The sequence below is a fragment of the Natrix helvetica genome, assembly GCF_964273705.1.
Source record: "Natrix helvetica genome assembly, chromosome: 9".
Lineage (NCBI taxonomy): Eukaryota > Metazoa > Chordata > Lepidosauria > Squamata > Natricidae > Natrix > Natrix helvetica.
The window spans coordinates 24,787,370-24,812,617 of NC_138560.1; the positions used below are offsets into that span (position 1 = coordinate 24,787,370).

At 50.7% G+C, this 25,248-nt stretch overlaps 1 protein-coding gene across 1 annotated transcript in view; it reads left to right on the forward strand.

Moving 5' to 3' along the window:
- The first annotated feature begins 11,942 nt into the window (after window positions 1–11,942).
- GRIK3 (glutamate ionotropic receptor kainate type subunit 3) overlaps window positions 11,943–25,248 on the forward strand; it is a 301,429-nt gene continuing 288,123 nt past the window's right edge. The window contains exon 1 of the mRNA XM_081961775.1: window positions 11,943–12,609. Within this exon, the coding sequence (XP_081817901.1) occupies window positions 12,480–12,609 (130 nt within the window). The 5' untranslated portion in view covers window positions 11,943–12,479. The remainder of the gene's footprint in view (window positions 12,610–25,248) is intronic.

Below are 25,248 nucleotides of genomic sequence, written 5' to 3' on the forward strand. Positions count from 1 at the left end.
TGGCACGGGTCTAGATAATCATCTTCCTCCAGGTGACGCGGGAACTGTTGAGCCACCACACTCTCAACAACCTTCGCTAGAAAAGGAAGGTTGGAGACAGGACGATAATTTGCTAGCTCCTCTGGGTCCAGGGAAGGCTTCTTGAGCAGGGTTCTCACCACCGCCTCTTTCAAGGCAGTTGGTAAAAGGCCCTCACCCAACGAAGCGTTCACCAGCCCCAGTAGCCAGCCTCGTGTACCCTCCCAGGAAGCCAGTACCAACCAGGAGGGACACGGGTCCAATAAACATGTGGCGGCTCACAGTCGCCCGCGCAACCTGTCCAAATCTTCGGTGACAACAGGGTCAAACTCCTCCCAGCGTGGAATCTCAAGACTAGCCTCGGACGCCCCCTCTGGAACACTGGGGTGGGTCCACTCCCTCCGGATCCGATCAATTTTATCCTGCAGGTATTCCCCAAACTCCTCTGCCCTGCCCTGCAATGGGGGATCCCGCTGTCCCTGCGACAGCATGGAGCGGGTCACCCGAAACAGGGCGGCAGGGCGGTTCTCTGCGGACGCTATAAGGGTGGCACAATACTGACGCTTGGCCACTCTTATTGCCACAAGGTAGGTCCTTAAGTAGGCTCTTACCTGTGTTCGATCGGATTCGGAGCGGGAGGATCTCCACTTGCTCTCTAGGCGTCTCCTATGGCGTTTCATCGCCCTTAGCTCCCCATTAAACCAGGGGGCCCGGGTCGATCGTTGCCATCGGAGAGGCCGCAAAGGCGCAACCCGGTCCAAGGCTCCGGCGGCCGCACTATTCCACGTGGCCACCAGGTCCTCTGCCCGGGAGCGGGACAGGTCTGCAGGAGGTGGCCCAAGCTCTGCCTGGAACCTATCTGGTTCCATCAGATGCCTGGGGCGGAACCATCTGGGACAATCTGGTTCCGCCTCCCCGCGGCGGGGAGTAGCGCCAGGGAAGTCCAGTTGGAGAAGTGAGTGATCTGACCATGACAGGGGCGTGATGACTAAATTCCCTATACCCAGATCACTCGTCTACTTGTCGGAGACAAACACAAGATCCAGTATGTGGCCTCTTTCGTGTGTGGGGTCCCGAACTACTTGAGTCAGATCCATGGCTGTCATGGAAGCCATGAATTCCCGGGCTACCTCGGATGCCTCTCCCGTCGACGGCAGGTTGAAGTCCCCCATCACTAGTAGCTTGGGGGTCTCAACCGCCATCTCCGCGATCAGCTCGAGGAGTCCGGGCAGGGCCGTTGATGTATGGCGGGGAGCCAGGTATACTATCAACAGACCCAACTGTCTCCTTGGGCCCCATTTCACGCCCAGAGACTCACAACCGGATGTCTGCGACACAGTGAATTCTCTCAGAGTCAAATCTTCCCGGATGATTATCGCTACCCCACCGCCCCTACCCTGGGCCCGTGGCTGATGGAACACCCGGTAACCTGGAGGGCACATTTCACCGAGGGGCAACCCCCCCTCCGGGCCCAACCAGGTTTCCGTTATTCCTGCGAGGTCCGGATCCCCCGCTGAGATCAAGTACCTGAGGAGGGGGGCCTTATTAACCACGGACCTCGCATTACATAACATCAGCCTAAGGCCCAGGCTCTGCCGATCCTGTCCACCTAGACTGCGGGGGTTGGTACAAGCGACCGGGCGTGTCCAACAGCCCCGGTCTCCCAACCGACTATGTGTTCTTCTGGTGTCCTTGCGCCCGCCCCTCCCTACGACCGTCGTTATCGGATTCCCCCCCATAGGAATGCTGTAACCTTTCACCTCCCCCACTCCGCTCCCCTCCATCCTGATCCCACCTGTTGACCTGGCTATATCGATACCCCCAGGTTGAGTAACCCTCCCCCCCTCCCTGGAACCCCTTAAAAAATTTAAAAAACATTTTACTAAAAAAACCCTGATCCCCCGCTTCCTCCACCTCTCTGGGTCAATAAACCCTTCATCGAGGTGTGCCCTCACAAGGGCGGGGGGGCATACCTGTGACAGGGGGGACCCTCGCAGTTGTAAAATATCAGCCCTTGAGTAGATTATGATGATGATAACTATGGCTATGGCAGGTCCAGGATGTAAATACATGTGAAAAGGCCAAGATGTAAATGGATAAATAAAAGGAGAGAGGAAGCCTACAACGCCGAACCATGATAGTCAATAGACCTCCATCGAGGCCCAGAGGCAGTTCTTAAGAGTTCTTAAAGTGCTTAAATCGGAAATAGTCCTCCATCGAGGCCCAGAGGCAGTTCTTAAAGTTCTTAGAGTTCTTAAAGTGCTTAAAGAGGCAGTTCTTAAAGTTCTTAAAGTTCTTAAATGGGATACAAAGCACTGCACCCCTTGAAGGGCAATGATTGAATAAATAGTTCTTTGACTGCTGGATGAAAGTTGAACTTTTAAAAATGAAATAAGATGCTTCATAAGAAATAAATAAGCTGAACCTTGAAGAAGATGCCATTAATCTTTCAAAACACAAAGGACACAGAGGTGGTATTCAGCAGATTCTGACCAGTTCTGGAGAACTGGAAATTTTGAGTAGAACCAGTAAATACCAACTCTGAGTGGCCCTACCCCCATTTATTCTCTGCCTCCTGTGTCCCAGATGATCAGGAGGAAATGGGGATTTTGCAGTAACCTTCCCCTGGAGTGGGGAGGGAATGGAGATTTTATAGTATCCTACTCCTGGAGTGGGGTGGGAATAAAGAATTTACAGTATTCTCCCATGCCCGCAAAGCCATGTCCACCAAGCCATGCCCACAGAACTGGTAGTATAAATTTTTGAATTCCACCACTAAATAATGGAGAAGGGATTTAAGGAGATTATAGAAAAAAAGGAAAATACTATACAAGGAATGATGAGTAAAGACCAAGATGCCCAGGAAAGGGAGGAGCCAACAGTAAAAATGAAGGAAAAGACTGAGTCGAAGAATCAGAGAATAACAGTGACTGATGAATTAAATCAGGGGGAAAATATATTAAAAGAGTTGAAAAGCTAATTGGAGATATAGAAAAATACTTTTGAAAGGGAGACGTGCATGGGCAGAAATTTTGGAAACTAGGCAGTGGAAGAGGATAGAGAGGGGAGAAATATCTAGATTGAACTGCCAAAAAATAGATGCAGACAGAGACAAAGATCCAAGAGAGGAATATGGGAGGGAAGTAAAAAAAAAAAGCATAGCAATTAAAGTACTGAAGTGGGCAAGAGACGATGGATAGATGATTTCTTTTTATGCCTATTGCTCTGATATGCTTTTCTTTCTCTCCCTCTCCCCTTTCCTTTTTCAGGTTGATTAGATGACTACCGTGTTTCCCAAAAAATACGACATGTCCTGATAATAAGGCCTTGCCACATTTTTCTGGTGGGCAAAAATATAAGCTCTCCCCCGCAAATAAGCCCCCTGGACAACCCCCCACCTCCGGCAAGACAGAGCGCCACTCACCAACCTAGCGGTATCCCAAAGGTGCCAAGCGGCAGGAACCGGGGGGGAGGTGATCATGTTGCTTGGCGCCTTCGGGATACTCTAGGTTGGTGAGTGGCGCTGTGCCGAGCTGAAGGGGGGGTTGCCGTGCGGCTGCTCAGGGGCGAACGGTTGTGTTGCGTTGTCGCAGCAGCGCAGCACAGCAGCCATGAAGTGACCACGCTCACGAGCAGCCACTTGGCAAACCCCTATTCCAGCTGGGCACAGTGCCATTCACTGACCTAGGAGTATCGTCAAGCCACATGAGCGCCTGTTCGCTGCTGCCCGGCTCCCGCAGCTTGGCGCCTTCAAAATGCCAGTGAATGGCGCTCTTCATGGCTGGAGAAGAGGGTTCCATGAGTGGCTGTTCCGCTCCCGCTCCCACGCCTCCCAGCCTCACAATGCCCTGGCCCAACTCTCCCTGCAGAGCCAGAGCACCTCCGCTGCCACCACCGCCATCCCAGCATGGCTTTTTTGGCGGCTTCCAAACCAAGTTTTCCCGCAGTGGCCGCTCTGGGCGTACGCTCTATGGTTGTACATTCTGGGAGTATGCTCTGCCGGCAGCTAACTCACAACCATAGAGCGTACGCCCAGAGCGGCCACTGCCAGAAGACTCGGTTTGGAAGCCGCCGAAAAAGCCATGCTGGGATGGTGGTGGCAGCGGCGGTGGCAGTGGAGGTGGTCTGGCTGGGGAAGTTTCCACGATCACGTGGCTCACAGCTGAACCTTTCACCCCCACTGCTTAAAGCATTTTTTACTACCGGTTCGAGCGAATAGGTAGTTAAAAATGCTTTAAAATTTTTAAAATGTTGGCCACACCCACCCAGTCATATGACCCCCCCACCAAGCTACACCCACCAAGCCACGCCCAGAGAACCGCTGGCAAAAAATTTTACATTTCACCACTGTCACTGTCCCTTCCTGCACTCCTCAGCCAAGCAGTTGAAAGCATTCATGGTTACTTTTGGCAGGTCTATTGATCTATTTGGAGGTCAATATGTCCTTGTCAACTCCCTTCCCCCACAAAGAAAAACTGCTCTCAGAGTGGAAGGGAAGAGGGGAGAGGATAGGAGGGGAAGAGATGGGACAGGAAAGGGAAACAGAGGTGAGGAAAAGAGCAGGAGAGAGAGAAGGAGCAGAAAGAGGAGAGAGGAGAAGGAGAGCAGAAGGGGAAGTAGAGAAGAGAGGGATGATAGAGGGAAGGAAGGAGGTAGGGTGGAGGAGAGAGGGAGAGGAGGTACTGCTGCTGTGGAACAGGGTATAATATGATGTATGGAAAGCAGAAGAGCAAATGAAGAGTTATTGTGGTTAGATGGTGAGAAGAATGGATATAATATTGGATAATACATAATAGTGTTTGTTAAGACGTAATGGTATACTTGTGGATACATATGAAAATAAAAATAAAATAAAAGTTTTCAAAAAAAGGAAAACTGCTCTGTCAATCTTCTTCCAATCTGGGGTATGTGAAGGGGAGTGGGGGGGAAAGCCTTAGGAAGAAAGTAAGAAAGTTGTTTCTCGTGATAGATTTATAAGGGACAACAGACTGGAAATAATAAATCATGGTGGATTCTTGGTTTATTTTGCAGGACTTAGAAATTGCAAGATACCTCGAAAAGGCAGAATAAAACAGTTGGGAGCCACATCTCATGTAAAGATGGGGGGAGAACCTTCTCAGAGATGTGGTTTCATCTGCCCAATTCTGCTCGGCACAGTTTGAGCCAGAGGTAGGTTTCAAATCCCGATGCTACCAGTTCACTCGTGCATGTGCGCAATGCTTCTGCGCATGCGCAGAAGAGTTCAGGTGGGTGGGTGGAGCCTCTGGCCCCGCCACTACCGCTTTGGCTGATCCAGGATGAACTGGGAGCAACCCACCTCTGGTTTGAGATGCCGGTGGCAGAAGGGGCAGCCTCTTTTCTCAGGCCTCTGGAGAAATCCACAATCAGGGTCTGCAAAGGTCCCACAGCAGAGGTGGGTTCCTGCCAGTTCTAACCTCTTCTATAGAAGAGGTTCCACAAATCTACAGTGCCATTTAGAACCAGTTCCAGCTCCCTCCCCCTGCCCATCCACACATCATCAAGATGAAGAGCGAGAGGAGGAATTCTGGGAGTTGAAGTCCACAAGTCTTAAAGCTGTCAAGTTTGAACACCCCTGGGGTTTTTTTCTAAAGGGTTAGGGGTGCAAGGGTCTTTTAACTTGACAGCTTTAAGACTTGCACACTTCAATGCCAGAGTTCCTGAACCAACATTTTGGTTGCTAAGCAAGAGCATTGTTAATTGAGTTTCACCACATTTTACAAGTTGGCCACGCCCACCCAGTCACATGACTGGCAAGCCACTCCCACCCAGTCACATGGCCAGCAGACCACTCCCACAAAGCAGGCCACACCTACAGAAGAGGTTCTAAAATTTTTTGAAACCCACCACTGTCCCACAGCTACTGACTGACGTCTAGAACATAGAAGGGACCACAGAGGTCTTCTAGTCCAACCCCCTGCCCATGACAGGAGATTCTATACCAGCGATGGTGAACCTTTTTTGGCTCGCGTGCCATAAGTGGGGGGAGTGCAGGAGGGTAGCGCGCACTACAGGCACTCCCCCCATTTTTTGCATGCTTTTTTTGCCCTCCCCAGGCTCCGGAGGCTTTATAGGAGCCTGGGGAGGGCGTAAACAGCATTCCCCGCCCCCCTGGAAGCCCTCCAGAGCTTCAGGGGCCTTCGGGACTCTTCCCTGAAGCCTCCAGAGCAGTCAAAACGAACCTCCGAGCAAATTGGAAGTGACTTCCGGTTTGCTCGGAGGGTTGCTTTGAGTGCTCCGAAGGCTTCAGGGACCTTCAGGACGCTTCACATGCGCACTGGCCAGCTGACAGGGCAGCGCCTCGCGTGCCCTGACAAATGGTTCCGCGTACCACCTGCGGCACATGTGCCATAGGTTCACCATCACTGTTCTATACCATTCCAAACTTTTTTGGGGCTTGATGGGAAGGATGCATGTGATCACTGAAAGAATAATGGAACAGAATAATAGAGTTGGAAGAGAGATCCTCCAGTATACCCAAGCAAGAAACCCTATATCATTCCAGAAAAGTGACTGTCCATTCTCTTCTTAAACGCCTCCTGTGACGGAGCACCCATAAATTCTGAAGGCAAACCATTTCAGAGCCTGCCAGGAAGAGGTGCGCTTGCAGCAGACTTATGCAACCATAGCTGAGTCTGATCACATCCCAGTCCTCATTGTGCATCTCAGCCTTGTCACTGCGGCCTCCTAGACCAGCCCCTTCCGGGCAGGAGAAGGGAGACACCACTTCTGCCCCGGAGCACATAGAGATGGTTCTAGGCTGTGAGGATGAGATGAAGGCAATGTCGGTAAGAGCCAGTTTGGTCTAGAGATGAAGGCACCGGGCTAGAAACAGGAGACGGTGAGTCACCTTAGCTGTGTGAAAGCCAGCTGGGTGACTTTGGGAGCCCATGCCCACCTCACAGGGTTGTTGTGGGGGAAAAAGAAAGGAGTATTACATATATTGGCTGCCTTGAGATGTTTATAAAGATAATAAAGGTAGGATCTAAAATAAATAATAGATAAATAATAAACATCATGAAGTCAAAAAAACCCTCCCCAAAATGCTTAGCAAGGCAGCTTGGTGTCATGGTAAACAGGACGTGGGCATCCTATGGGAAGAAGTCAAAGCTATGGGGAGATGGAGGCTACAGAGTGCTTGTACTGCAAGTGGCAGTTGGGTCAGAGTGAAAAAAGGCCAACCCACTTCCAACTGGCACTGTCTGTCTGTCTGTCTGTGGGGAAAACAGAAGATCCGGTTTTCCTTCCAGGGCTCAATCAACTAGATCACGGGTCCTCAAACTACAGCCACGTGCGGCCCACCAAAGCCATTAATCCGGCCCACGCAGGACTACATGGCCCCACCCACATCACCCTGCCCACCCTTCGGCTGAGCACAGGACTTTCCTTTGTGAGCCCTGCAGGCTGGAACTGAAAGGTAAGGCCAATAATTTTAGCCTGCTGAGAGGTTCTGGAGGCAGGGGAGATGAAGAACGGGGTGCACAGATGCCCCAGGAGGCCAAAAAATGGTCCATTTTTGCCTGTTCTTGGCCTGCAGAATGCTTCTGGAGGTGGGCTGGGGGGTGCAAAATGGGGCACACAGACACCTCAGGGGGCCAAAAACTGGCAGAAATGGCCCATTTTTCACCTCCCTTGCCTCCAGAAGATAGGTAAAGAGAAATAGATAGACAGAGAGAGAGAGAGAGGGAGAGAGAGAGAGAGAGAGAGAGAGAGAGAGAGAGAGCCAGAGCCAGAGCCAGAGCCAGAGATAGATTTCTAAAGCTCTTTGGGGTTGAGAAGAATTGCTGCAAAACTGAGTTTCCTGAAGTGGACCACTAGACTCCTAAATAACTGAAAAATGATCTAATAAAAAGAAAAGGCAACCAAAGAGCAAAGGTGGAACCAGTAGTGGAAATGGTGATTGGGTCTCCTAACCGGTAGGGACTGCATGCTCGCCACGCCCTTGAACCGGTTCCCAAGTCACTACGGCATCTTTTTTTTTTTTTGACCTTTTAAAATGTTCTGCGCATGTACAGACCTATTTATAGGCAATTGCACACACAAAATCGCACGTGCACCGAACTGGCAGTAATGCCAGCACAATCCAACCCCTGGTTCACACATGCAACATCATTCCTGCCTTGACTTGTTGGGTGATGCTGGAAGGGGGGGTCCCAAGAGGCTAGTACATCCACGAATAGGCAGTGATGCAGGCGATGGTGAGATCTGCCTGCTCGGGGAGGAAATAAATCCCCGACTGTCAGAAGTCCCATCGAGCAGCTTCCAGCATGCCTGGGAACTTGGAGCATTTCAGCAGAGGGCACTCCAGACTGCGAAATCTGGTCCTGCCAAATCCCAGGCACATTTTCTGATGGCATTTTGGAAGCCTGGTAATGTGTGCGCAGGGCCTCGTAACTCATGCCGTTTGTGCTTGTGTTATACCATGTGCATATAAATTCAAAGAATATGCAGGCAGCTGTGGCTAATTCAACCCAGGACTATTTTATCCGTGTTCCTCTTTATCATCAAAAGCCCTTCTTTCATCTTCATTGGTGTTAAAAAAAAAAGCCCCGCCCCTAGGCAAAAAAACTGCTTAGCCCAATCTCTTTCTGGGCAGGGCATCCTTCAAACTCCATCTGGATGTGGACTTCGGATACTTTGTCCCCTCAGCAATTCCCCACCCACCCCCTTCTCCCTCGAGATTAATAAAAATGTTTCAACATTTGTCCTGTCTTGTAAGCAGTTTCCTTTTGTACTTGAAAAAGACTGGCCTTAAATTAATAGGCCTGAGTCTCTATAAATCTGCACTTTTTGCTCACAGTTGTGAGAACATGAAATGATTTACCCACTTAAGCAGTAGGAAAGGAGCATTAGTAACCTCTGAGTTAGGAACATGGAAGTCAAACATAAATGCCAAGAGTTTGGGGCCCCAGCTGGGTTGGGCTGTTGTTCCCTACCAAGAGTTGTGGAGAGCCGGAGGTCCCAATCTGGCTGTTTCCTTTGGGTTGCTTTGCTTGTGGGGAGGATGAGCATATTTGGCAGTGAGTACAGCACACCCCCCCTCAATGACTGCCTCCCCCACCAGTTGTGTCCTGGAAGAGATTCTCAAGAATCAGCACGCTTTCCATCCCAACCTAGGAACCTGCAAAGGAGTTCAATCCACCCTGTGTCAGATTTGCTGTGACTGTTTAAAAATAAAACAATAGTCACATTTCACAATGAAGTTGCTGCTGCACTAACACGGAGCGACCCAGCTCCAAACGGTGTCTCCATTTCTCTCTCAACCCAAAGGAGAAAAACTGGAGGAGGAGGTGCTATACTTAAGCTCTGGGAGGAATAAGGGATATATGTTTGAGTAAATAAATATGAGTATCACCCAAATAGTTCTTTCAACAGAAAAAGCAATTGATTTTTGCACACGTGATTTGACTGAATGACGCAGATTTTGAGGTCAAAAATATTTTATAGCAGGCATTGGGTTATTTGTGAATTCTGCTTTCAAGACTTTTCTTGCGATTTCATTTTTGAATTTTGAATCCCTGCTCACAGTCACTCATGCCTTAGTCACCCCATCTTGACTACTGCAAGATGCTTTACCTGGGGCTGCCCTTGAAAAGTACCTAAAAGCTTCATTTGGTTCAAAATGTGGTGGTCTGCATGATTTTGTGCTGGCCTAGATGTACACACGTCATCTCTCCTGTGGAAGCTGCAAATCGGCTGGCGATTTGCTTTCAGGTCCAATTCAAGGCACTGATTGTCACCTGTAAAGCCCTACATGGGCCAGGTTATTTGAAGGACTGCCTTCCTCTGGTCAGAACTACCCGACCCACCCCCAGAGTGAGGAGGCAGGAAATATTACAGGACCCCTGTCCTAAAGAGGTCCATTTAGTGGGACCAAAGAGAATCTCTACGGGGGTTCCCTCCCCATGGAACATCATCTCCATGGAAATAAGATTGGCCCTCACTTGGACACTAAGGCCAGGGAGACCTGGTTTTGCCAAAGGGCCTGGGGACCCGAGTGGGACGGAGCGATCAAGTGGCTTATTTGATAGTTGTCAACACAGGGATGGAGTGTTATTTTTTATTTTTTATTTTTGTCAGCCACCCAGAGTCACTGACAGTTTGAAAAATGTGACTACCCCATCCCCAATTTCTTAGCTTCTTTTAGAAACTGTCAGCTCAGATAGGACAGTGTTAGGGAAGGAAGTTAGGGTGAGCGAGAGAAGGGCCACCACATCTTTGGGGGAATTCAAATCTAGGTGGCTCTTTTTGTGGTTCCCCCTGGCAAGACCCTGACCCGTTTTTCCTGCTCTCCCTCCATGACATTATCTTGTCTCATCCCCGACCCATGTCCATGGAGGGGGTCTAATGCCATCCTTTCCAAGTGGATTTCCTTAGCCTCTTCGGTCCCAAGTCTGCTATGGATCCCCTTCTCTTGGGCTTCCCTCAGCCTGGGGCTGGTGGCTTGGGCCGGGCACTCTCTTGGAAAAGGAAGACAGCAGCATCCTACGTGTGTGTGTGTTGATGCTTCTCTCATTTTCTACAGCTCCAGTTGGCAGAAATTTCCAGTTGCTGTTTTTTATTTCCTTTGCTTTTTTACTATAATTTCCTAAGACACACATAGGAAACACACGCTAAGTGTCATCCTATTTATCAGTCTTCCTACAACCACTATTGTCCAGAGAAAGAGCGTAGCTCAGGAACCCCCTGCCAGAAAGTATTTGGTAAGGCCAGATGCACTTGGTCAATCATCGTTGTACACCTATGGAAGTGTGCTGCACTGCACCCATTTCTCCTGGGCACCGGCCGGCTGCTTCTAAGGGAAGGGGACCCTTTGGCTACCCATTTTGCAGCATTATTTGGGGATGAAGCTCACTTGCTGCCCATTTCACCTGGTGTTCTCCTCCACCCGTTGTACCTGTCCACCAAAATATTTTTACATTCAGGTTGGGGCTCTTTCAGAAAATTACTACAGCTATGCTGAAAAATTCCCCCGCCCCGGGTGGCAGAAGATGCACTGCGTCTTTGGACATTGAGAAAAAGGGCCCTCCTGCTTCTTTGCAGCACCTGGCACCTGTAGGATGGGCATCCAGGTGGGTACTAAATCTGCTGCTCTAGCTTCCCCCCCCCTTCCGCATTTATAGACTGGCTGGTGGCTGGCCTTCCCCTGGGAGGTGATGCCAAGGAGGGCAGTGAAGCCTAGAGGTCATCCAGCCCTCCTTGGCCAGAACCAGCCCTTGAGGTTGCTCTAGGTATGGGCCATTTTCCAGCCATGCCCCAGGGACCAGTTTGGGGTGGTGATGCAGGTCCCGGACTGGGAGCAGGGAGGCGGTGAGGCTTCCCTTTTCCTCCCCGCCCGGCCCACCTGAAGGGGAAAATCGAGCGGGCAGCACTTTGGACGACGGCGGCTCGAACTCAACCGAAGGCAAAAAAGGACGGCACGAAGCCAAGGACGGCAAGGACACGCAGGCCGACTCGGCGCTTCTTCAGACCACCCCCCACCCCCTTTTGCCGCCTCCTCCTCCTCCTCCTCCAATCCCGGGAGCGCGGCTACCTCGCCGGAGCAGCTGGGGAGAACCCCACCCCCAGGCCTTCCCGGGCACCGCCCACCTGAGCCTGGCCTCCAAATCCCCCCCCCCGGCCCGGCTTCCTGGAAACGGGACGCTCCGAGCCGAGCCCGCCGCCGCCCCAGCGCAGGACCCGGCCCTTCTGTCCCGGCCCGGCTGGCCCCGAGCGGGGGATCCTCCTGCTGCGCCTCGGGCTGTCCGCTCGAGGCGCCTCTCTGGGCGAAGGGAAGACGCTCTGCACGTGCTCAGAGACCCGACTCCCCTTGGTTCCTCCTCGCATCACGTGCGCAGGTTGCGCCCGGAAGCCCGTCTGCCCGAGTTGGGGCATTTTCTGGCGTGGGACGCTCCGGCGGCTTCTTCAGGAGGCAGCCCGCCGGCCCCGGGGAAGGCTGGGACGGAGAGCGCGGCGACCGTGGAGCATGTGCAAAGTACTTTCGCCCCCGCGCCGGCCCCCCTCGCCGCGCGCCGGCCTTCGGGGATGAAGGGGCAGGACTTCCCGGGCGGAAGGCGTGCCTGGCTCTGCGGCTCCAGCCCCGGCACCTTTCGGCCGAGCCTCTCCCGCCAGGCGGCCGCCTTCCTCCGCTGAGCGGCCCCGCGCAGCCTCGCCGCCCCGGGAGATCGCCAGCGCGGGGGCCTGGGGCGCCGCGGCCAGGGAAGCCAAGCCGGGCGTGGCAGGGCAGGCGGGGCGGCGGCGGCGCTCCGGTCGCTCCGTCCTCTCCGCCTCCCGCGCCGGAACCACGACGATGCTCCCCGCTGCGTCGGGCGCAGCCAGCCCCGAGTCGGACGCGCCCTTGCTGCCGCGCCCAGCCGCCGGCCGCCCCGTCCTCGCCGGAGGTCCAGCCGGAGCCTGAGCCGGGCACGCTCGGCCGCGCCTCGCCCGCCGCCCGCCCGCCCAGGATGCTGACCTGCTGCCATGCCCCGCGCCCGCCGCCGGCCCGCTCCTGCGCCTCCGCCGCCGCCGCCGCCGTCCTGCTCGGAGTCCTCTGGCTGCACGCCTGCCGCGGCATGCCCCATGTCATCCGCATCGGTGAGCCAGGCGGGGGGGGGGACGGGGGCGGGCGGGCCGCCCGAGTTGCGGTCTCCGGGGCGGGCGGGCGCACGTGGCGGGCGTCGGCTAGCGGGACGTTTCTGGCGCGGGCGGCTTCGGGCTCCGCCGCTCTCCCGACTCCTGCCCGGCCGGCGTGGTACGCTGGGAAGACCGGCGCCGCACCGACCACCCGCGCGCCCTTGCCGGGCAGCGCAGAGCCGGTCGGGGCGCGGAGCGGAGTTTGGCAGGGCGACTGCCGGGTGGGTGCTGAAGGGCTGCGGCGGGGGTGAGGGAGCGGGGCTGGGCGGCTCTCTCCTCGCCCCCCGGTCTCCGACGGAGAAAGTAGCGAGGTCGGCCGGAGGCTTCACGACGGCGAGCCGGATGCCGGGGAAAAAGTGACCGGGAAAGTCGGGGCTGCCCGGGCGACTTAGTGGAGACCCCCGCAGCCTCCCTGGTTTGGCTTCATCCGCGCGGCTGCTCGGGGCTTCCGGGAGTTCATGGTGTAGCCGAATTCGGAGGGTGGGCGAATGGCAGCCTGACCCCGACTCTGCCCCGGAGCCTCTTGCCAGAGCCGGCTGGGAAATTCCGGAGCCGCAGAGCCCCTCGCCGCCCCCGGCCATGGAGGGCCCGGGCCGCCTTTGCCTTCTGCGGGGTCGGGGCCCCTGCGATGCCTCCAGCCAAGCGGGGCGGGGGTGGCTGAGAGGGTCGCCCTTTCCCCAAAACAAAGTGACTGGAAGGGTTTCTCTTTGTGCCCGGAGAGCCTGCAGGGCCGGTCCGGCGAAAGGCGATGGCGGCCCCGGCCTTTGACCCTGCTTTAGGCCACCTGCTGCCGAGAAGGGCTCTGCTGACCCGGTGCTTTTTCAGCCGCGGATCAGACCCGCCGCCGGTTGTTCTTCCAGTGCCAAATTCCCGAGCTCTCTCTAGCCTGGCCGTGGACCGCGCGTGGATCCAGAGCCGGCTTTCCTTTGCTCTGCAGCGGGGCCCAATCCTTTGGCCCGGCGCACTGTGCGTGGAGCGCCGGCCTTGCCCTGATTTGAGGGTGGACTGGAAGGGCGCAAGGCTGCTCTGGGACTGGGGCCGTTCTTTTATTCGAAGGGCTTCGGGCAAAGGAAGTCTCCTTCAGGCTGAATACCCGGTAGCTGCAAACGTTTTGGATGAGAGCCCTTGATTTTAAAAAGTGGACCCAGATTTTGTATGGGTTTCTGGGAGGCTGGGTGTGTGTGGGGGGGCGGGGGGGGGGTCGCTTAGAGTTTTTTCTTTTCTCATCTGTTCAGTTGTGTCCAGTTTTCTGAGATTGCCTGGACAAAACCCCTGCAGTTTTCTTACCAAGGTTTTTCCGAAGTTCCTAGGGCTAAGAGAAAATGCCTGGCCCAAGGTCACCTAGAAAGAGTGACCAGAGGCAGTTCCCACTTTCTCACCTGGTGGCTTTAGGCACTAAATTGGCTCTGTAAAGCTTGAGTCATATAGGCTTAAATGCGGAATGGGGGGGGATTTTTTTATGAAAGGCAGTTGGGGGACTTGATCTCACCTGGTCCAGGTTAAGATAGTCTGGGGTGAAACTTGGTCCAGTGAGGGAGGTTTTACAGAAAGGAAAATGGATCCTTTGGGTGACTGGAGATTTGGCCCTCTCCTTCCAGGGGCTCCTGCTAGTGTGCGGCTCTATTGCAGACTTCCAGGTGTGCATAGGGGGAGGAAGATTCCTTCAGGCATTGTCATAATCCAGCTCTCTGTTGTTGTTGCTACTGGGTTCAAGGAGCTGATATTCCAGTTGTTTATATATATATATATATTAGTTAAAGATTAATAATTTCTCAAAATCCTTTTTTTAAAGTGCAGAATGAAAAGAAAACTCAAGAGTGACAGGAGAATTTGTAATAACTGCGGCAGTTTCAGGTTTAGATCAAAGCCAACCCTTCTTTCTGATGCTCTTCTGCCATCTTTCCTTTTCTAAGAAATGAAGAATTTCTTCTATCCTGCGTTCTTAATTTGTTTCCTTCTTTTACAGGGGCATTTCAAAATAAAAGGGCCATAAAAAGTAGTATTTAAAAACAAAGCAGCTGGTTGGATTTTGATAGAGCTGCCAAATAAATGTCTATGAGCTTTGATTCTGGGGAAAACACTGTAGAGGTGTAAGTGTTTGTGGATTTTTCTAGTTGTAAAATTATTGTTTCTTTTCTCCAGCAAGACAAAGCATCTCTCTGTTTTTCAGTTCTGTTTCTAAGGAATCTTGTTCTTTGTGACTAAATCAACTCAGATGCTTTTATTTTTAGGTTTTCTTGTAGAATGTAATTTTGAGCATAATCCTTTTTAAGTACCATTCGTAATGTCTGGTGGAGAAAATGTAATTGCTGTCACAGGAATGGAGACGGCAAATCCACACGTGGCGGAGTGGAATAACCTAATTGACTTAAGTGCTATTAGCTGGTGTCACAGAGGAAGCTCCTTGTATTTTGTGAGTGCTTTGGAAATCACCCTGTCTGGTTCTTTGGGGGAGTATAAAGCCTCTCGCTCGGTCAGGACCCTGGAGAGAATTTCTCGCCTGCTCTTCTTCTTTACTCCAACTTCAGCGCCCTCCGACAGCAGCACAAAAGGGGCCGTTTCTCTCACCGTCTGCCTCCTTGCACTCCTCCACATCAGAAACCATCAGAAGAAAGCAAAACTCTTTGCAAACAGAAATAGCAAGAGCCTGTTTTAATTATATTAAGCCTTGAAATGTCACATTTGATATTTTGATAGCTGAGGCAAATAATTAAACAGATGGAAGCTTCGGCTGAAATTGTGTCTTGTTAAAATGGGTCAGATATTTGTGGTGTCTAGAAAGAGGTAGGAGGAGGAAGAAAGGGAAGGAAGCCTTCTCCGTATCCTGGGCAGAATCATAACCTTGTCAAGAGGCGTGTCACGGCAGTAGCAGCAGCAGCAGCAACAGAAGGCCCCCTTGTGTTCGCCCACCGGCGTCTCCACCTTCCTCTGCATTGTGGTTCAGACTGGAGGGGTCTGGAGCCCGGCCTAGAGCTATGGGGAGGCTCAACCTTCACCCTTCTCTTCTGGAAGGGCGGCTGGCTCAGGCCGTCGCCTCTTGCAGGAGAGGCATATGCCGCTGCAGCGTCTCCTGCTACTGCAGCCTCCCAAGGAGACGGGTTGTGCGGTGGGCATCTGCAGCAGCTGGAAAAGGGGCCCCAGTTGTGAAACATTCAGGGTGAAAGAAGGCATGGGGCAGGCCGAGAAAGAGATGGTCCTGCCTGTTGTTCGAATAACATACAGGGCATGCAGGAAGAGAGGCGTGCTGGTGTTTGTGGAAATAAAATACCTCGTTCGTTATTGTTGTGCACATGATCAATTTCAATTCACGTTTCCTTAAAAATGGGCTGATTATTTTCAGGATTTTTCCTGTTTGGAGGATTTATTTTTTTATGTCTCTTCTTGTTTCCCTGAAATTTTCTTACACCTCAATAATAGTTTCACTGTTATTTAGTATATTTAATGCATCCGCTATTAAAAGGGGGAAAAAAGTCTCACAGGCTAAAATTGTGATTACGAACTCACCGAAATTCAGCTTTTAAGTGGAAAGATCAGAGGGAAATAAATCAGAGGCCGATGGTGCCTGTGAGCTCTGAAATCCATAGCGCAAGAATATCGGCTCTGCGTTTTTTGGGGTCAAAGCAGATCTCTGAAGGGGAGCAGCGTGAAAATGAGTGATTTTCTCCCGCATCTGGACCAGCAAAGGGATTCCATAGGCTCCCTTTGTTTTTCATGCCATGTTGAATTCAGCAATGAAATTTGTCCCGCTACAAACCTGGGTCTGTGCCTTGAAAAGCAATGACTTGGCTTCCATTCGGCGGAAACATAATTGAAAATCGATATTATTGAAGTCAAGCTGGCATGGCAATGTTTGCAAAAGATCAGGGTGCTCGGGATAATTCTCCGGGAGGGCAGTGCCACTTCAGAGCCAAACTAGCCAAACTGGAAGCCGAGCTGGCCTCTCCTCTCCCCTCCTCTCCTCAGGCAGTGATTTGGTATCTCTGGGCTGCTGCTGGCAAAGCCCTGGCGCAGTCTGCCACTGAGGCACGGCCCTTTCAGGGAGGGCAAAGTGGGGAAACAGAGACCTGGCAGGCTGGAGTGTGTGTGTGTGTGTGTGTGTGTGTGTGTCTTCGTTATATGGCAGACATAGCCTGAAGAGAGTTGGGGGTGTGCTGGTCACCCTCCCACCTGCCCCAGGCAGCCAGCTTGAGACACCCCCCTCCCCCAAAGGCCTGGAAGGGATCATCTTGGTTAGGAAACGTTACCTTGAGAGGATCTGCTCTGCTAGCTCCCAAGTGCTTCCCAAAGATCTTTTGAATCCCAGCACAGAGAAGGTAGCCAGCAGAAGCAACATTCTGGCTACTTGAACAACCGAAGAATCTGGAAACATCCTGTGATTTTTTTTATTCAACTGCCGGGTGATAGTGTTGGAAAACAGAATCTTTGTATGTGGGGGAAATTGCCTAATATTTCAAATGCCAAAATAAATGTAGTTATCCCACAGAGTTTTCATCCACGAGGAAAGAAAACGAGGGAGGAGATTCTGTGGCGTTTAGTCTGTCGAAATGAAAGGAGCCATCTTTCTTTTGTACCTGCCAATATTTAGATGCATTGCCTGGGTGCCAGTGATAATCCTGAGGCAAAAAGAGTCTGATTTTGGTGAACCGCCAAATTAAAGCAGATCTACAAATGAATCCACAAAGGCCTTTTCACAATTCTTAACCCCTCCTTGGTATGAACACAAAACTGATGGCGTTCACAGCAATAATGAACCGGATTCTCACTTTGCACACATTCCTTGTGCATAAAAGAGCACAGAAGAACCTGGAAAGTTAATGCAGAGCCCTGTTCACGGTTGACCTTCAGACTCCTTTGGGGGGTTATAAATGTAGAGGAAAGTCCTGGCAGGTAGCAAAAGTGTCTTTATCTGCAAGAACTGAGGAGCAAATTCATCGGCTCCTTAACGTGAGCAGATCTAGTCTTGCCTTGGTGTTGGATCTCTGGGGATATTGATTTCTGATCAGGTGAGGATCTTTGCATTTTTACGGAGATTCTGAAAGCAGCTTTCACTGGCCAAGCTTTGAGCCCGTTGCTCAGCCGCTCCAGATGTTCTCATTTTGGTATGAAGGCAGAGAGAGGGAAATGCTGGGTAGTGAGACGAATGTCGGGCTAAAACGTCAAGAGGGCCTATTGGTAGCCAGCGGCTGTAGTGACTCAGTCCTGACTCTGCAGCCTTCAGGAGGGGAGGCAGCCGGCTTTGAGACGGAGTCAGGGCTGCAGTGGGAAAGCCGGCTACTGTTTTTTTTCAAGACCAAACAGCTGCTTTCCTCAAATGGTTGCGGCTTCATTCTAAGTATGCTAGATGCTGAATTTCATGGCCTGGAAGCTTTTTTGTGCACAAATCCAAGGTAATTTCTGATAGCCTAGCCAACCTCTGTGCATGTATACACGGATGCTGTGTTCCCATCCTTCATGCTATATAGAAGAATCTACCTCAAGAGGCTGGCAGTGAATTTCCACCATTTCTCCCTAGTGAAGTCTCTGTTTTTGTGTTTGTAATAAATCTTTGGTTTGACGGTGGCTTAGAGAGCTCTGCAATCCACTTGCAGCTTAATGTGGTCCGTCTTGTCCTTTTAACGTGATTGCAACTCCTCTCCAGCTCCTAGTTTGCCAGTTGAGATGAAGCTGATCTATTGCAGAGCCCAGGGCGGGTTTGGAGTTATGGCAGCTGCTACAGCTGTGGACAGTCAGCAGAGGGCAGGTGTGTGTCAGTGATAGCTCTTTATTGGCTCATTGCTTCTTGGCCTTTGGCTAAGATCAAGTGTCTCGTACCTGGGCTGGTACCCTGCCTTCCACTCCCAAAGGCAGCTCAAGACAAGATGCCCTCAAGTCAAGCTCAAGGCCTGGAGACTGAACTGTTGGCTTGGCCGAGTCTGTTGTTGCCCAACTTCTTTTCCTGCCAAGATGCCATTGGCCCAACTTGCTGTTTCTTTACAGAGATGGGCAGAAAATACGCCAGGCTTTGCTTGTTTGCCACCTAATATGGTGCATTTCTAAGCTCTTGTTGCAGAAAGAGGTTCGGTTTTTAGGAAATTGCATTCATTTTATTTCTTCGACTGTGTTTCCACTCTAAACAGTACAGGTCCCCCTCTGTACTTTGCAACTGTTCAAAATCTTATAGAACCAAGGGGGACAGAAATGAGAAACAATTTGAAAAACATGGGGGGAAAGCCCCAAGTGATTCTGGCTACAGGGCTGAGCTGCCAACCCCCCCCCCCCCAATAGTAAAGATTTTGCAATTCCTCCTTCCGCACTCCTCATCAAAATTGTCTTTCTACATATATTGCTTTCACTCTTCAATTTCTTATTGTCTGGACACAAAGCACATTTTTTTTCAGGTCACATGGCCCTTCCTCAAGATTTTGTACATGTGAAAGAGAATCCGAAGAATGTGAATTCCTGTCTTTTGGGTATGACACAGACTATGCCAAGAATATGGCATCTGGATCTGGGATCTACGTTTTAGGAAGGGCTTCGACACACTGAACATTTGAGAAAGCAGCCGAGGGAATCTTGGGGAAAAAAATGTAATGGTTGGAGGTGTTGGGTCTTCTTAGCTTGGGGATCTGAGGGGCTACTATCTAGAAGACAGGGCAGAATTCTTCAGAGTTGTTCTAGAAGACAAAACAAGAAAGAAGGAGCAAGGAAGCAGAATTTGCTTGCACATCTGAAAAGGTTACAGAGGGATAGATTATATTGGGACTCTCCTTTGCTGGAAGTGATAACGTGGGAGCTTGGATGGTCATCTGTGAGAGATGCTGCTGCTGCAGGGGATTCCTGCACTGGGCAGAAGATTGGACTAAATGGTCCAGGATGCCTTCTACCCCCTCCCCCCAATTTTGTGACTCAGCAAGGGCCAGAGACTGGGCCGATCCAGGTGTTTCCCCCCCTCTGTAATCCTCTCTTTCCCCCCAGCCTTTGCTTGCTGGAGGGAAGGTCCTGGAGGCCCTGGAAGCCTCAGCCCCAGGCTGGGTTCCTCCCCCCCCCCCCCCATCTGCTGAAATCTGAAGTTTGGACTAAATGCCCTCCCGGTTCAATATTAGCTCCCCCCCCCTTGCATGAGAAATCTTGCTGCTTTTAGAGGCCCCCTTTTCTTTCACAAATCTGTGGTGCAAAACTCCCAGTGTGACAGCTTAAGTGTCCAGGAATAGCTTGTCCCTCGAGGGAACTGAGCAGCCCACGTTTCAGCTGAGTTGGGTGTAAGAAGAGAGACTGGTGGCCAGAAAGTAATTGGTAACCAGTGCTGGCTGCTCGGTTACAGCAGAGGCTACAACTAGAAGCACAGAACCGACGTGTATGTTGTGCCCAAATGAATATGAGCCTTATGGAGGATATCCTGGACTTGATGCAGTGAAGGCTAAGCCCAGACGGCTTATGCAGGTCCATTTCTTTCTATTACAGTACCTGAAGCTCCAGTGGGAGCATGGCATAATCTTAGTTTATGTATTCTCATTTACCATGTGATTCAATCCAGCCAGTATTCTTTTGGTTCAGCTGAGTGACTCCTGCAAACAGAGATTGTGTATTCCAAGCATCTCGGCTGCCTGACCAAGAGTTAATATTTCAGATTGTCCTATAATTCCCACAAGCTGCTCTGGGATAGGTTTCTCAGTGAAAGCTTCAATGTTGCATCTTTGAAATAATAAACTGTTGCCATAAGAGGCACTGTTATTCGCAAGGCCAGTTCTGCTGTGTCCAGATTATTAGCTGGAAAAGCTGGGCGAAGGGGTTCTCCTTATTCATCTATCCACGTTGTTCAAATCCCCTGGCTGAAAAGGGGCTTGCCAAGATTGATTGGCTTTGTCTGAGAGCTCAGTGGTTAGAGTGAAGTACTGCAGGCTACTTCAGCTGACTGCTAGCTGCAGTTCAGCAGTTCAAATCTCACTGGGCTGAAGGTTGACTCAGCCTTCCATCCTTTCCAAGGTGGGTAAAATGAGGACCCAGATTGTTACTAGGAGCAATAAGATGACTCTTAGAGAGGGCTGTAAAAGCATATGAAGCAGTATATAAGTTTTAAGTGCTATTACTATCTTCCTCCGAAGCCCACCTGAAAATAAGGCCAGTGGATCACTGCGGTCTCCATAAGTTCTGGCTTTTCCTCCCAGGATTCTGGTGAAGGAAATTCCCCCCAGTGGGAAAACCATCATAGGCTGGCATTTTACTATTACTATGCTGCAAAGAGCTCTTTTCTTGGATTGTAGTCTGCCTTGTGCAAATTCACTGCTATTTTCCCAGACTGCGTTCTTTCTGTTTCGTTCATGTTGCTTCCTCCCTGACTCCCTTCTGCGTCCATGACAGATATAATTGCCTGTGGTGTCCTTCTCCCCACAATTAGTTATTGTCAGCTACTGAAAAGTCTTTCCCTGCTGTCTGCTAGTAGCACAGGTTTAGAGTAAGCATATGATATAGTGAACAGGCTTGAATTATGGAAAAGGAAAGGAACCATGTGGATTTTTCTCTGCTAGTCGTTGCTGCCTCTAAGAGATGGCACTCATCTTCAATTCAAGACATTGAGCCAGTGTTGTCCGAAGATGTTCTTGCGGTCATGTGGCCAGCATGACATCGCGGAGTGCTGTTTTCTCCCCACTGAAGTGGTACCTATCTACCTACTTGCATTTGCATGCTTTCAAACTGCTACCGGTAGGTGGGCAGGAGCTAGGCGAAAATGGGTGCTCACACCATTGTGTGATTCTTGAGTCTTGAACCCAGACAACAAGCTCAGTGTCATAAGCTCTGAGCCATCATGCTGCCTAGTTGAATTTAGAAAGAGGTATGCAAATACTGAACGGAAGAAAGTTGCTGAATACAGGAAGAGCAGATGTGATGGAAGTAGAGCATAAATGGAATTCTTGGCAGATGAGTCATAGAACATAGAATAATACAGTTGGAAGGGACTTCAGAGGTCTTCTGGTCCAGCCCCCTGTTTGAGCAGGAGACTCTAATACCATTTCAGATAAATGGTTGTCCAGTCCTTTCTTGAAAGCCTCCAGTGATGGAGCACCCACAACTTCTGGAAGGGAGCTGATCCACTGATTGATTGTTCTGTCAGGAAATTTCTCCTTAGTTTTAAGTTGCTTCTCTCCTTCTTTAGTTCCCAACCGTTGTTTCTTGCCTTGCCTTTTGGTGTTTTGGAGATTAGTTTGACCCCCTCGTCAACACAGAAAAGGGGCTGAGAAGGACGTATGTTATTCTGTTGTTTCTATAAAGGCAAATATGGATAAATGTCGCATGTTCTGACCCTGAAGAAGCATTCTTTGGGAAGTAAATACGTACACTTTTGTATTCAGATTCTGCAATGTTGTTGGTTGAGAATCAAATGAGCAATGAATGTCAGACAGACTGTATAGTGCAACAATGGTATGAAAAATCAATGAATCAAAGACCACAAGAATATGTTTGAAAAAGGAACACAATGAATGAGTTATATAAGAAAGGCCAAAATAAAGAAAGAAGAAGAAGCAAAAGGAAGAATCTGTGTACTTTGTATAGTAGTAAAGATGCAAAAATGGATGAAGAAACGATGTGCAAATGCTGATAGAACTATAGTGGATAATACAATAATCCTTGAGTTACAACCATTCATTTAGTGACTGTTTGAAGTTACAATGGCACTGAAAAAAGTGACTTATTACCCTTTTTTCAAACTGTTGCCGCTTCCCTGTAAGCTTCGTCCTGTGAACAAAATTCAAATGCTTGGCAACTGGCATGTACTTATGATGGTTGCAGTGTCCTGGGTCATGTGATCACCTTAGCAACCTTCTGACATGCAAAGTCAGTGGGGAAACCAGGTTTATTAACAGCTGTGTTACTCACTTAACAACTGCAGTGATTCATTTAGCAACTGTGGCAAAACTCAACAACTGACTTGCTTAGACTCACTTATGGTTGTAGGTTGAGGACAATCTTTATGTCCATATATTATGAGGAATGTATCCTTGTTAAAAGAAGTAGGGTAAGAACTCCTTTGACTTGTTTTGTGATATGAAAGTGAGATCTGAGCCTGTTTGCATGCTTAAAAGGAGAGAGACTGGCTGGATGAGAAATGAATGTGGCTTGAATATAAAAATGTGTAACCAGCTCAAAAGAAACAGGTTAGGTGATTTGGCCAGAAAGAGAGAGAGAGAAGACATGAGGATGAATCCCAAAGCATGTACATGAAGGAATAGGCGATGAGCCAATAGCAGGGCTGTCAACATGAAGCCACAGTAATCCTGGATCAGCTCCATCTGATCATGACATTCTCAGTCGTCCGCTTCCTCTTGATGTTGGGTGGCAGTAATGACGGGGGGAAATAAGGACATGGGTACGGGGGGCATCTTCAAATAAATGCTGCCATTGCATACTTGCACCCTGATAGATGTAAGTAAGCTGGGCACAATGATTTGCATAATGATGCACTTACGGCTGTTTACCCCCTCCATGCTTGCAGACTCCCAAGATCATGAAATAAGGAGAAATTTCCTGACAGTGAGAACAATCAACCAATGGAAGAGAAGATGCCTTCAGAAATTGTGGGAGCTTCATCACTGGAAGCTTTTAAGCCATCTGTCACAAATGGTGTAGGGTGTCCTGCTTGGGTGGGGGGTTGGACTAGATGACCTGCAAGATCCCTTCCAACTCTGTTAATCTGTATCTGTACCTGAATCAAGAGGAAGAGGAAGTCAGAGAAACTCATGGCTGGATCAGATTTGTTGATGGGATCTGGGACAAAAAAGGGTGAGGCACTAAATGAACAAAAGGCATCTTATAAAGCGGTGTATGGACAATATAGAAACAAAGTTGGTTTGCCAGGATGGAGCCCCCTGACACTGGCTTCTTGCCTTGCACAAAGAGGCCTACTTGCTCTTTGCTGAGGGCAGCCTCACAATGTCACCTGGTCTGCTCCGAAAACGCCTGACTTGTGGTGCAGAAGTGATATTTTCCATGCTGTGCTGGCCCAAGATTTTCCATGCCAACAGTCAGGGCTGTATGGAGGAGAAGGAAGAGGCTTGAGATGATGCAATTGGGTCAGCAATCTGCTTGTATTCACTAACTCTGATCTGCTGGGGGATCAAGACCCCTTTCATCAAGTTCTGTTCCACAATTTTATTTTGGCTGTGAGAATCCCAACTTTTCCTGTACACCGCTTGGAGAGTCCAAGCAATGGGTTAATTCAGTCTGCTTGCCCTTAGGACTGAGGAACTATTTTTCCTTAAGCCACACCTCCTCCTGGTGTGCTCAATCCCCCAGAATTCTTCCTCAGTCAGCCCGTTTGGACGTATTTAGTTAGAGCTCTGAGCTAAATTGATCTTTTTTTTTTGGCTTGGACTCTCTAATTGCGTTTAAAGTTTTTTCTCTAATATTCCCCAACCTCGTGAGACGTTTCTCTCTTCAATTCTGCGACTTTCTTCAATAGAATCTGCACTTGAAGGCCAGGAGGTAAGCTACAAGGTGGTGGGGGGTGCCCCTCAGCCGATCCTCTTGGGACGGCTTCGGAGGCCTGCCGCTTGTCGTTTAAAACGGCGCGGCTGCAGCGGCGAGGTTCCTAAGTCCCCAGGCCCCTCGTTTGTTATTTTCGTCGAAGTTTTTTCGCTCCCCGGCCTGCTAGAGGACCTCTGCCGCAGGGAGGAGTGGGCGATCGTCGCCATTGCGAGGCGCGTTCGCCCCTCGCTCTCCCTTAGCCCCACGCTGTTGCGGCGGCCATTTTTAGGCGCGAAAATAGCGCGCCCAGCCATGGCCGCCATTTTGCATCAGCCTCGTTGTCAGGAGGCCGCTGGAGGTGGCAGGGCCTAGCAAGGGTTTCTCGGGCTAGGATCGCCACCTTCGCCATTTGTCTATTTTTGCGAGCGGCGCTGGTTCCTGTGCCATTCCAACGGTCATCATACCGGCTCAGGGAGGAGGCCTAAGTAAGCGCAGGCCTGAAGATTTTTTCTATAGTCATTCTCCTCCCTGCTTCTCCTGCGGGGCCTTGCACCTCGGTGCAGGCCCCAATCCTACCCCTGGGCCTCCGACTGGTGTGAAACATGGGATGATTTCATAGTATTGATTCGATTAATTGTATATATGGCAATTTTAACGATCATTTCGTTTTGTTTCCCATTACAGCACCCAGTCTATATCTATCCTTCTGCCTTATCATAGCCTTGCTCCATCTTGTGTGGTCATTGACTATGGACCTGCCCAGTCCTCCCGATTCCCAAGACGCTAGGCCGAGCCTCTCGCAGGCCCCTAGCAAGGGTTCCTCCTCTTCGGGGAGTGGGGGTGCGGGCAAGAGTGGTGGGGGTAGCTCTGGGAAACAGCGTTCCAGAACCCCTTCGGTAGCTGAGGCCAAGGATGCTGAAAGGCGCCAGCGGGCCCTTGACAAGCAATTCGAGAAGGCCAGACGCCAGGCAGACAGGGTGCAGTCCCTTTCAGGAGCCCCTCCCTCCCGGGAAGATCTCCAGTCGGTCCTCGCCGAGGAGGTGGAATCCCAGGACCTATCCCCTAATAGGTCATTTGCAGAGCCGGCTTCCCCGGTCCCTTCTTGGGCCTGTGAACAGGTTCCTCCCCCTGGGGATGCTAGCATAGACGATATGCAGGGTG